This window comes from Lytechinus pictus, chromosome 9 (assembly GCF_037042905.1).
Source record: "Lytechinus pictus isolate F3 Inbred chromosome 9, Lp3.0, whole genome shotgun sequence".
Classification (NCBI taxonomy): domain Eukaryota; kingdom Metazoa; phylum Echinodermata; class Echinoidea; order Temnopleuroida; family Toxopneustidae; genus Lytechinus; species Lytechinus pictus.
Window position 1 is genome coordinate 307858 of NC_087253.1, and position 13470 is coordinate 321327.

A 13470-nucleotide genomic window follows, 5' to 3' on the forward strand; every position below is an offset into this window, starting at 1 on the left:
TGTATGATTAGTTTTAGTTTTGCTGGTCTAAATGTATGTATTTTATGCTGTTTATGATCTTAGAAGAGTCCCCAAAGAATTTCATTGAAAAAACAATGAAAAACAAAGAAATACATAAGAAATTGCAAAAAACAATGTAATACATAAGAAATTGATTTGATATCACAATTTTTTTCATGTAAACTTGCTGAGAACACCACAAAGAGTTTCTATGCCAAAAATTAGAACATTTGGATCTTTATTCATGGAGTTAGAGGAAAAAGTATGATTTCGCATACTAATTATGCATAAATTAGCATAATTACTTAATAACAATTCGCATGAAATAAATTACTATACAATTTTGTAGATTATATCCCAGACAACCTGCGTGCCAATTTTCGGCGCGATCGCGCGGTCGATGGCCGAGATCTCAAGGGGGCCTGGGAGGCCCCCCCCCCCCCCCCCCCCGGCCATATGAACTCCCAAAATACCCCGGCCTAGATAGGGTTAATAAGCTAATTTTCTAGTCATTCATTTTTGAAGAGTAAATTACATTATTGGTTATTTTCAGATAACCTTCTCTGGAGATTTATTATTGATTTGGTTTAGGCTGGTCACATATGACCATCATAGTAAACAATGAATTGACCTATAATGTGTGTTGTTGTATTATTAGATAACTGTTGATATAAATGTTCATCCTGGTGTTGGACTTGCGTCTGCGTTACCGACAAACAATTATGATATGTTGTCATTAAACTAGAAACTGTTTCAGTCAAACAATTGTTTTAAGTGTGTTATGATGTAGCTGGAAATCGTAGCATCTGTGTCACAGATTTCAAAACAAAATGTTTAATCTCTTTTGTTTTACAAGATTAGTTTTTTTCCGTTCTCCTCTGTGCATGTTATTGTATGTGAATTTTCTAGGCATCGGATAATCTGTTGTCATTATTGCTAGTGAAAATCAGTTACGATCTCAAAAAAAATTATGCAGTAATCAAAATTAATGAATTTCCATATAAAATTCTAAATAAAATTTAAAAAAAGCACTATTATCTAATAAGATTCCATTTTCATGATTTTGTTGATCAATAATGTACTACAGATCATATCAAAGTGGATGTATCGGAATCATGCACTAATAAAATGAAAACTCAACCCTGATATGAAATTGATCTTTATTAGAAGCAAGAACCAGGTATTGCAAATTTGAAGTACAGAAAAGATGATTGAGAACCAAAATGTTTACTTATTCATCTATTATTATTTGTATCATAATAATTCTTTAATCCATTTTTTATTCATTTATTTATTTATTACTTATTTCATTATTTTTTTAAAATTCATTCATTATTTATTTATCTATTTTTGTCTTCTATTTTTTTTTTCTTGGGGGCGAGCGGGAGTGGATTCCTTTGCTTATATAATCATTTCACTGGTGACTTGTAAAATGAGATGCAATCAAACACAAATGAAATAAATCAAATCCTCTCAAAATCTTCTAAAAACTCCTACTGTATGTGAAAATTCACTACTTTACATGCGCTTCACACACTCTTAACAGAGTAGATTTGGTGCTTTAATTCCTATCACTGTTATTTCAATATAACTGCTAATATTATAATCAATTAAGCTTTTATTTCAAGATCTCATAAGAAGTATTAAATGGCAAATTCTGAAATACAATTGAGGTTAAATGACAATTAAGAAGTTAAGATGCAATTTCTTAGAAAATACCATGTTTTCTCTCACTGAGAGAGGCACCACCTTTTTTGCTTCCATAAAACCAAGTGACTATCAGGTTGAAATTTACCTCATTTAATTCACGCTCAATTTCCTTACCCATGCAGTATAGCATCAGGACACAGAACAAAAAAAATAAATAAATAAACAAAACTATCTAAAAAACAAAAATCACAAGCGATTAAGAATGGATCAGAAAGTTCAGCCAAAAACTATATCATAATAATAAAAGTGTTATTCTAGTTATCAAAATCACTGAAAATGAAATACATGTGGATGGGGGATGAGTCATTTCAAAATAAATAGGGCATATTAGATTCAATCATTAAATAGATGACAAATAAGGCATGAATATAGACAAGTGAATAGATAATTTATGTTATGCCATATAAATATCAAATGTAAATATAATGGTATCAAAAAGTTAATGAGGGGTTTCCAAACTGTTAGTTGCTTTGTTGATGTTGTTTCTCCAAGAATATAGTATTGTGCTTGTATGAATCAAACTTTTTATAAATACAAAAAAGTAATCCCTATGTTTCTATAAATACAATGACTATTTACCATGACAAGTTTGAGCAAACTTATTTGGTAACTGCACTCACTAAATTGTGTGTAAAATCTCTTTGATTCTCTGAGAAATGTGCGAAATGAAGAACTATAACGTTTATAAAATGACAAGAGTAATTTCTTTTTGCCAATATAACAATATGATCTGAACCACTCATCATTACTAGAGAGATCTTTGAGAAGTAACACTTTTGCTTTTAACATGTGCTCATTTACTCAACAAATAAATAAAAGTTAGTCAGTGGGTTTAGCAACAAGTTTTGCTCAAAACTGACTTGTTAAACAGTTATGGTATTTTCAAAAGGGTTTGTATACGGACCATTTTCTCATGATGATTCCAGGGAGTGTTTCATAACAAGTTTGGTCAGGACGTTCACTGATATACACCCCAATAGATGAGAGCATATTAGTCAATGAAAATTATTAGCAAATTTTATCATGAAGCTGACAAAACTATATTCTCATTGAAGAATATTACATACCTCCTCTAGTCTCCTCTCTGTGCCAACAGTAAGTAGATTATTAAACTCCTGTTCTAACGTGCTTCGTGCCTGCGTGTTTGGTGTTGGAATCTGAAGCGCAAGTGCGAGGGCACTGACATCAAATGTTTCATCCAGAGCAACAATGGATCCATGTACGCCACTTTCCTTCAGGTTTTGAGCAAACTCTTTGAGTCCAATAGAACATACCCACTTTATTACTCTTTCATTGCTCCATACTAATACATCTAAAAGAACAAATATGATAAATACTATTAAGCATCAGGCAAGTATCATGATGTTAACCTAATCATCCAGAGTAGAATCAAATCCATCAGGTAAGCATTATGTAATGCTTTGGAGCATATCTCACTTTCTCATTCTAAACAGCAGAGGGGGCTATTTAATGTATCAGTACTGTGTTAACCCTAAGGTCTGAAACCATTCAGCTTTAATAATGTTCACCCTATAACAGGTGTTGGCATTTATCAAGAATGGACTCATTTCATGACAGACATTGTTACATTACATATATCAGGGATCACTGGCAGATCAGGGGGAGGGGGGGGGGCACAGCCGGCCCGTGCCCCCCCCCCCCTTTTGAGAAGCAAACTTAAAATTTGTAATGTAAACATGCCACTGAAACAGAAGTGTGCCCCCCCCCCCCCCCTTTGAAAGTGAAGACCTTTCTTTTCTTTTTTTTTTTGCTTGTCAAATTTTTCCTCGGAAAAATGTGCCCCCCCCCCCTTTGGAAAATCCTGGATGCGCCCTGTCAGGGAAGCCACTAAGGCTGGATAAAAAAAAATCTGCAAATCATGTAGAATGACCCTTGTCTGACATCAAAAATGTGTTTTCTATGACTGAAAATATCTTGAAAGTCTGAATTAAGACAGTCTGAGAAGAATATACTTCCCTTGGTTGATAAGGTAAAGGAGGAATATCTTTGATTTGATGGTACAGTAGTAACTACATGTAAGCCAAGCTCACAGGTAAGTTACAGGCTAAACAGATTCTTATCCCTGCAAAAAATAATCTACATCCTATGAAAGTTCAAGAGAGATTGTTCTTTGAAATGTTTTCATTCTCTGCCAGCATGCTATTTTGCATGTTATTTGGCTACATCACAGATTCTAAAATCAAATATGTATAGCAATAAGTAGAAGGTAATTCCCAAGTCAAATTCCATGTTCTTCAGTGACATGCATAAAAGATTATCATGAAGCAAATATAAATAAATTTTAGTTTACTCCAAGAAAAATGAATTTCAATAACATTTAATTCCATGCAGTAAACTCTGCAGAACCTCACTGCTTTAAACAAATTATTGGTAGTGATTTTACCAACAATGATGGAAAGCTTTATTTCAATAGATCATGAAAGTGAATGCTAGTGTTATCAGACTTTAAACAGTGCCAAGATAAAAGGTACATGTACATGGATAAAGGAATTCCTGGGGATTGCCCTTTATTCAAGTATTTCTATTTTATACTGACCTTTAACCTCTACTGCACTCTCTTCTCTCCTCTTTTCTAATTCCTTCCTATCATAGTTGACTTTTTTCAGACATAGTATACCGTACTGGAAGCTATTCCTGTTGATACAAGTGCAGGATTCAGAGACTTTTAAAACCATGATCTTCAACTCTACTTTAATTCAAGCCTTCTGTGTAAAAATTATACAAAGCCTAAAATTTCAAAAGTAAATGCTGTTTTTCAAAAGCAACCAATTCATGAAAATTTATTTCTGGTTTGCATCCAGTAAATTATATTGCATATTTGATCTGATAGCCAAGTTAGAAAAAAATATTGGGATTTGAACCTGTCATCTACTGACTGCTGGTCAGTGACTGGTCAGTAACAATGAAATAAGAACAAATACCACAATAACTCTGCCTAAGTTAGTCATGGAAGTACATTTCTGGCTTGCACCCAGTAAATTAGATCACATGTCAGTGGAACCTAATTATCGCTATGATCAAAATTGCCCTTACAGTTGTACAATGAACATATACATTAACTTTTAAGACTATACCATTTCACCAAGAAAAGGTGTTTTCACAATTGACCCCCAGCTCTATAAATGGTGTCACCCTAAAGACGGACATCATATATATTTATATACATGTTAGACCATATCATTTGCTAAAGAAGGGGTGTTTTTACCTATGGGAGCTATCAACCATTTTAAGCTGTCCTCTAAGGTCTTTCTTGGTCAGATGATCCAACATCCTTGCATCTACCAGACATTCCATGAACGTTGAGCGGTATTGCGGCAAGCCAATGCTGGTCAACCAATCATTTCCAATCCATTCATGATTCATCTCACCGAATGCTAAAGTCTGCTCAATTGGATGGGGAGGGGGTGGGGGAGGAGAAGGTGGGCGGGGCGGGGGTTCATTGATATTCTCATCAGACTGCATGGCAGAATGTTTTTGTTTTTAATGGATAATGAAACAGAAAGAAGCAAGGTGCACAGTTAGTAACCACAAGGGCATGCAGCTAATCTACCACCAATATATGATACATTCCCATTCCGCCACTTAAACAAGGGAAAAACAGGTTATTAGAGGAGGATGTAATGAATATTTCAGTGATGAAGAGCAAAGTTATTTTTTACTGACCTCTTCCAGAATATTTTTTTATAAAGCTATGCAAAGAAAAAACTGTCTCCTTTTTGTGCAGGATGCTTAAGACCATGGACCCGTTGCATAAAAGCTGGTAACTTTGCCATCCAATGGTAAATACCATGGTAACACTGATCAACAGCCAATAAAAATAATGGATTTCATGAAAGATGCCATTAGATGGCAAAGTTACTATGATAGTAACTTTTATATAATGTTTTTTATGTCAAGGCTACAAATTCCATTTTTATATCATTTTGTTGTTGTTTTTGTTTAATCATTGTTACTTTTTCTTTTATTTTGTTTTCGTTTGTTTTTTATACAAACATATCCTTCAGTTTACAACATGGAAAGCTAATTGATCTGTAGCCTATTCATGACATCCATCTTACATGTATAAACACACTATAACATGAATTTGTTAGCTCTGAGGTATATCATGCAGATCACATAGATATGGATATGCATAATTTGGCATTTTTATTATATTCAAAATATATCTCCACTCAGTATAGCTGATCAAAGCCGACTTTAAGATGAACTTTTTGATTTGCAACAATGTTTTCTGACACGGTTTTCTCCCATTTCTGTCTGGGTAGGTTGCATTACTGTATCTTGAAGGGTGCCAAAGTAAGATATTAGGTAATAAAAGATAAACTTCCAGGGGATGTTTTACAAATATTTATGTATTACCAAAAATTGCAATTGAATTCCCATTTGCATGTGGTCTTAAGCTTTCATTTAATGAGCATCATCTAAAATTCCAATTAGAAACTTGAAGTACCAGTTTGATCTATTTTTTTTTCAACCACTCATTCTCTGTGAACATACAGTGTAATATTCAAAATCAAGCATATCTAGTGCCCTTTCTTGGTGATTTTTATTATATTTTAAAAGGGCTCTTTGAGCCCTTATATCTTATAAATTTAGGAATAGGTTTAATATCCAATGGAAACCCCACACAGATATTTTATTTTGAATGGGCAATCATGATTATAAAGTTTCATAAAATTGTAAAATTTTTCCTGTACACCACTTTTTCATTTTATATACTCCACCAATAGTGCCTACACAATTCACAGTAATGGAGTGGAATAGTGATAGTCACATTTTTAGAGATTTACCCAAATTAAACACATGGTCAGATCATATCTCATAGGATACAGCATAATCATTAGTAAGATTACACATTGTTAAACATCATGAATGCATTGGAACTTATAGGCATGACTCCCCCCTCCCCCATACTTAAAATTTGAAAAAGTTTGATTTTTTTTTTTACAGAAATGAACTAATGAGAGTAATCAGAGACTTTGTGTGATACTGTTTTCCAAAAGTAGAATATTAGATTATTTCCTTTAAATGACACCATTAATATCACCTCAGGTGAGGGAGACAAAGAGCCCCCTCCCCTTTCCCTCTGGCAGTCTCGCCTGCATTACGCCATTCAATAGAGCAGCAGTGCTGACTTTGAAAACTACTATAAAATCATTATTTTCAAAAACATTATTCACATGGTAATGAAATACAAAGTTCATTGACCCTAAATATCATTTGACCTTGATCCTGTGACTGAAGACTTGATTACCCTTATATCCACATCTCATGAACTAGATCCAAAAAAAATTTAAGTTATGATTTTAAAGAGAAATTCCAGTATTTGCAGTAAACACTGATTTCATGAGAAAGTCTGTAAAACAAGGCTTAATTGTCAGTATATCATCGAGGATCTAGATCTGGTACAGTTACATAAACTGAACTTTGTGAAATCTTGAAATCTACGCTGAAAAATGTTCACACTGAAGATCACCAACACAGATAGGCACACGTGGGACAGTGTATTATTATTGCTAAAATAAAGACCCGACGGAAGTGACCGAATCCGCGCTTATTTTGCTTATTTCTCAGCATTCACACAATTTCTTCCAGAATCCTTTGGCACATATTTTTTATTCATACAAACAGACACTTAGGTGGTCATTATATTAGATTCTGTAAAAAGTCATTTTTAGATCGTTACCAAAACTGGAATTTATCTTTAATTCAACAAATAGCCCCAACACAGTCAAAGCTCATTGACCTTGGTCATGTGACCTGAAACTCACACAGGACTTCACTGATGCTTATGTTCCAAGTTTCATGAACTAGATCCATATACTTTCACTGTTATGACTAGGGTCGCAAAGGGCTGGAAACTTTCCGGAAATTCTGGAAAATTTCCATGGAAAGTTTCTGAGATTTTCAGCTGCCGGGAATTTTGGGAATTTTCGGGAATTATCACTTTTTCACAAAAGTGATAAATTCTGTTTTTAAATACAAAATTATAAATTTATATCCTCAAATATTATACTTTTGTATTTAATCTATTCTTCATTCTTTAAATTGCCCTGGCCTGGGTAATAAAAATACATTCATCAAACTGTACAGACAATACATTAAATGTATAGTACATGTATATGTATCAAGTAACATGATGGAGCATTATGTACAAAATGAAGCTTATCAATTCAACATGAAAAATAAAACATTGCATTACACTATTTTTCATTTCTCTTTGCCCCTTACATGTAGTCTGAACGCACAGACCCTTATTGAAACTTTGATCCATAAGTGGGTCTTCACACAAGACTAGCAAGAATACAACTTTCTGTTGAACAAAAGGACCTTCTGTACACAAGTCATTGGCAGAAACCTTAGGCTGCAGACTACTTTCCTCGAGTGCAGGGTTTGCACTAGTCTGCTGTGCGAAGCCTTCACTTGAGTTAAGGGTCTGAATGTGCAGCCTACTCATGCCTTGTGTACTGAAGGCCCTCTCGCTCAGGAAATAGCAAGATTTTATGTGCTAGTCTTTGTGTGGAGACCCACTTGTTGATAAAGTTTAATCAGGGTCTGTGGATGCAGACTAGGTTTGCACAGCAGACTAATCCCACCCGCAGCTATGGCACTGGCTTGAGTCTTTAAATGGGAAAAATCAGGTCCAGGAACGAAAAATGTTAAATTACTTGAGATGCCCCCCTCCATCCCCGAAAAAATTGGGGGGGGGGGAATAACAATATAATGGCTGACTTTGAGAACAATCAAGATGAATAATTTTTCACAAAGGGAGAAAAAAAAAACATGCACTAAGTTTGTTAATAATAATAATAATAGTGGTATATTTACCCAGGGTAACCACTTCAGTTCCGAAAACTGTTCTCCCAGTGGGCCCTGCTATTATTGACCTTTGACCTTGATTGAGATTGAGAAACTTCTATTAATTTCATATCTTTTGTAATATTAAATTACAATCTCATATCAGTTTCATTTTATTTGATCTGGTATTTTAAAAATAATGAACAAAATGTTTCTGTCCGAGAGGGTTAATTGAACTGAAATAAACTTCAAGCTTGAACCAGCAATCTGTATACTCTATATACTTTATACTCATCAAATTAACTCCGCAAACAGCACCAATTTCTCACTTCTGCTATGCAGAAATAAATGAGAAATGAATTAATGATAATAAAATAATAATAATAGTAATAACAACAATGTTATAATTATTATTAGCAATGATTCGCATTATCTGCAAAAAGATCAGAATATCCAATAGGCATCATTCCATGAACAATGTATATCCATTGTGTAAAGCATTTGCAGTGTACATGTACTGCCATCGCACGTACCATTCAGCCACTAATACAGTAAATCAACTTTTACATGAAATTCATTGAAATTCTGCCTTGTCTGACTGTCTTAGCATAATATTTGGCTTGAAACTTGCTGACAAAGCACAATCAAGCATCATTTGCCAGGGTACTCCTTTTGATTCCTGTATATAAATATCAGAAAAATGCTACTTTTTGAAAATTCCCAACATTTCTTGAAAATTCCTGAAAATTGCCGAAAATTCCCAATAAATTCCCATTTATTCCCATGGAAAGTTTCCACCGCGAATTTTGCAACCCTAGTTATGACATTTCAAAAAACCTAACCTTGGTTAAGAATTCAAATGCCCCAAACATAATCTAAGTTTATTGATCATAAATGACCTTTGACCTTGGTCATGTGACCTGAAACTCACAAAATATGTTCAGTAATAATTAATTACTCTTTTGTCCAACTTTTAAGAGCCGGATCCATAAAATGTCAAAGTTATGATGGAAATCAACAAATGCCCCCAACATGGCCAAAGTTCATTGACCCTAAAAAACCTTTGACCTTGGTCGTAGGACATGAAACTCAGGCAGGATGTTAAGTAATACTTGATTACGCTTATGTCCATGTTTTAAGTTATGATGACATTTCAAAACTTAACCTTTGGTTAAGATTTTGATGTTGATTCCCCCAAAATAGTTTTAGTTCATTAATCCTAAATTACCTTTGACCTTGGTCATGTGACCTTAAATTCAGCCAGGATATTCACTAATACCTAGATATTCACTAATACCAGGATATTCACTAAAACCCCTATGTCCAAGTTTCATGAATTAGGTCCATATAATTTCTAAGTTATGATGACATTTCAAAAACTTAACTTTGGGTTAAGATTTGATGTTGACACCGCCATTAGAAAAGCGGCGCCTATAGTTTCGCTCTGCCATGCAGGCGAGACAAAAAGGGGACTTCATTTTCTAAAACCAGCTCCACTAGTAATTTATCAATCGTTTTCAATACACAAAAATAATAACATTACCCGCCAATTTATCCCCGAAAATAGTCATATAAACAAATAAATTAATAAAACAATAAGATAATTACAAAAAAAATGTAAGATTTCCAGAGCAGGATCATGATTGTAAGCTAGAAATACAATTTATAATCATACAAAGCATTCACCAGATACTGGCTACAAGTAAACATTTGAACAAAAAGCAAGTAGGGATGCAGCTACAATGCATTTTACTTTTCCAAACATGGGGATAAGATATTAAAGCTTCACAATACATATAACTTTTCATCATTCAAGCTGCAGCTGAATACACATATATATTGAACCACAAGACTTTTTAGGTATAAAAAGTGCACATAAAACCTGCCTTACACAGTACATGTATGTACATGTATGACTGTGAATGGATATTCAGTGAAATTGCAAAAAAAAGATTCAAATTGTCAATTGTTTCTGACCAAGGCCCAGAATGGTCATCCACATAAGATAAAATTGATTGATAGCATTTAGGTCTGACAGAGGGCTGAACATGATACTCTGCCTGGTTGGCCATTGTTTTGAATTAAATGGGCCATATCTTATACCGCTTTGACAAACTCATAATCTTTTGGTCCAGACCAGGCCCGCACTAAAGTAGTTCACATCTTAAAACAAGTCGAGTGCCTCTGGCAGTCTTACCTGCATTATGCGATTCAATATAGCAGCAGTGCTGATGTTCAAAATTACTATGAAATAATTATTCACAAAAAACACCATTCATATGCTGATACAATACTAAGTTCATTGACCCTAAATGATATTTGACCTTAATCATGTGACCTAAGACTTGTCAGTGATTTTCTTTATGTCCACAATTCATAAACTATATCCATAAACTTTGAAAGTTATGAAGGCAATTTAATAATTACCTCCAACATGGCCAAAGCTCATTGACCTTAATGACCTTTGTTATGTGACCTGAAACTTGCACAGGATGTTCGGTGATACTTGATTACTTTTATGTCCAAGTTTTATGAACTAGACCAATACAATTTCAGAGTTATAATGCTAATCAACAAATACCCCTAAAATGGCCAAAGTTCATTGACCTTGAATGACCTTTGACCTTGGTCATGTGACCTGAAACTCGCACAGGATATTCAGTGATAATTGATTACTCTTATGTCTGATTTTTATGAATCAGATCCATAACTTTCAAAGTTATGATGGTAATTCGACAAATACCCCCAAGTTGGCCGAAGTTCATTTACCTTAAATGACCTTTGACCTTGGTCATGTGACTTGAAACTCGGGCAGAATATTTGATTACCCTTATAGCCAGATTTCATGAACTAGGTCCATATACTTTTTAAGTTATGATGACATTTCACAAACTTAACATTAGGTTAAGATTTCGATATTGACGCCGCCGCCATCGGAAAACCGGCACCTAAAGTCTCACTCTGCTATCACCCATTTAAAAACTCGGGCACATAAGGAATAATTGTCATGGTAACTAAACACGCCATATACAGAGCAGAAGTGCTCCATACTGTTACCTCTGTCCATGCAAGGAATGTTGCCATGGGCCTGCTATCTTTCATTAAGTTTTTGGTCGGCGCCTGGTGTGGGCCTGGCGCTGGTCTGGTGCTGATAAAAGCAGCACCAAGTCCGGGCCTGGCATGGATTATTTTAGCCCACACCATTCAGAAACTCAAAATTTTCACGACTTAGCCCGGGCCAGGTCCAGACCAGAGAGTAAATGAAAGGGATATTAGGTTCCTATTCATTCAGCAATTTTCAAGACTTTTTCATTTAATTACCTTGAAAATACTGTTTAAAAAATCCAAACAAAATTTCTTTCTAATTCCAGTAACAGCCATTTACACTGTGTGAGGCATGCTTTAAAGAAGAACATCCTACTGAAAAAAAAATAATAAAAAGTATCAATAAAGATCCATTTAAACATCGTAATAATTAACTAGGAAATCCATAACCAAGAGACGAAGTATAGAAAAATAACACATTCAGCATGCAGTAAAACAGCATTAGTGACAATCACATGCACTTCTCCCTTAGATAAACATTCTGCGAAGGGGGCATCAAGTTTAAAATTGAATGTTAAACTGTATTATATCAAATAAAGATGAATGCTCTAATACTAGTACGGACCAATATCAAATTGGCCCACGAGACTGTCTCATACATGTATGTATCAATAAAATAAACCAAATGGATACAGTCTCATAACCTGCATGGAACTTTTGTAAAATAAATATATCATTTACTTGTCTTGTTTTGCTCGATTTTGATTTTGGCTCATTTACAAAAATGATCCATATACAGTTCACATGATACAAGACCAAATGCCCCCAAAACAAAAGAAATAAACAAAAAAAATCATATTAACATAGAAACTGTCACATTAGTCTGTTAGCACAATAGTAAACAAGTGAATAATGTCATCAAATTTAAATTGAAAATTGTCAGTTTTAACAACTTAGGGTGGTACATGTATAATTACTATGCAAAATTGCATTAAATGTAAGGTGTACTGGTAAATATAACTGTCCAGATAATTACTTATTATGTATACACAGGAATACCACCCCCCCCCCCACCTCATAACTCCACTACATATATTCCTAGAATATTTCTAGCTGTTCAAAGTTAAAATAATTGTATCTGTTGATTACGAGTTGACTTTCATATCATATCTGAACATTAAATATTAATGTCTTTTATAGGGATCATTAAGAGACTTATGAAAACATGCAAAATTATACTCTGAAATATTGAAGTTTTTTTTGTTTCTTGTGAATTTAAATATGTAGTACATTTAAATTACATTTCAGAGAATGAACGAAGCACCCAGGCATCTATTTGTAATAAACATGAATTGTTAGGGCCCGTTTCTCAACACCCGTCATATCTTTGTCCACCAACTACGGAGTTAGTTCCAATCTTACCAAACCAGTTTCACAAAAGGCATGAGACTTAGCCTAAGTCACAAAATAGCATTATTTTCAAAAAGCAAAATTTTGATAAATCTGCTATTATTGTGATGAATTGGGAAATACATCTAATCAAAATAACATCAGATGCAAATATACATCATGCATACTCAAACCCTGAAGACTGGAGCATTCAATTGCTGAGAAAATGAAATTATGAATAATTAATTTCATGACTAAATAATCACATGTGGACGTTGAGATGGATACCCCCGTGATATCAAATTTTAATAGTTTACGGAAGTAAACTATAAGGTTCCCTTTGTAAAACGATGACAATTATTTTTTTTTTTTATGATTCCAAACATCAGGATGTAGTGTAACATAACTTTTTTTGTATGTATAACTTAGAGATATAGTTTGTCAAAATGTTGAAAAGGGTCTGAAAATAATGAATACGAGTCCAGTTATGGATGGCCTGATGTGGCA

At 34.0% G+C, this 13470-nt stretch overlaps 1 protein-coding gene across 1 annotated transcript in view; it reads right to left on the reverse strand.

The window, feature by feature from the left end:
• Positions 1 to 401: 401 nt before the first annotated feature.
• Positions 402 to 13470, reverse strand: part of LOC135155463 (liprin-alpha-1-like) — a 65594-nt gene continuing 52525 nt past the window's right edge. The window contains exons 18-20 of the mRNA XM_064104438.1: positions 4937 to 5187; positions 4268 to 4365; positions 402 to 3022 (exon numbers count right to left, since the gene is read on the reverse strand). Of these exons, the coding sequence (XP_063960508.1) occupies positions 2757 to 3022; positions 4268 to 4365; positions 4937 to 5187 (615 nt within the window). The 3' untranslated portion in view covers positions 402 to 2756. The remainder of the gene's footprint in view (positions 3023 to 4267; positions 4366 to 4936; positions 5188 to 13470) is intronic.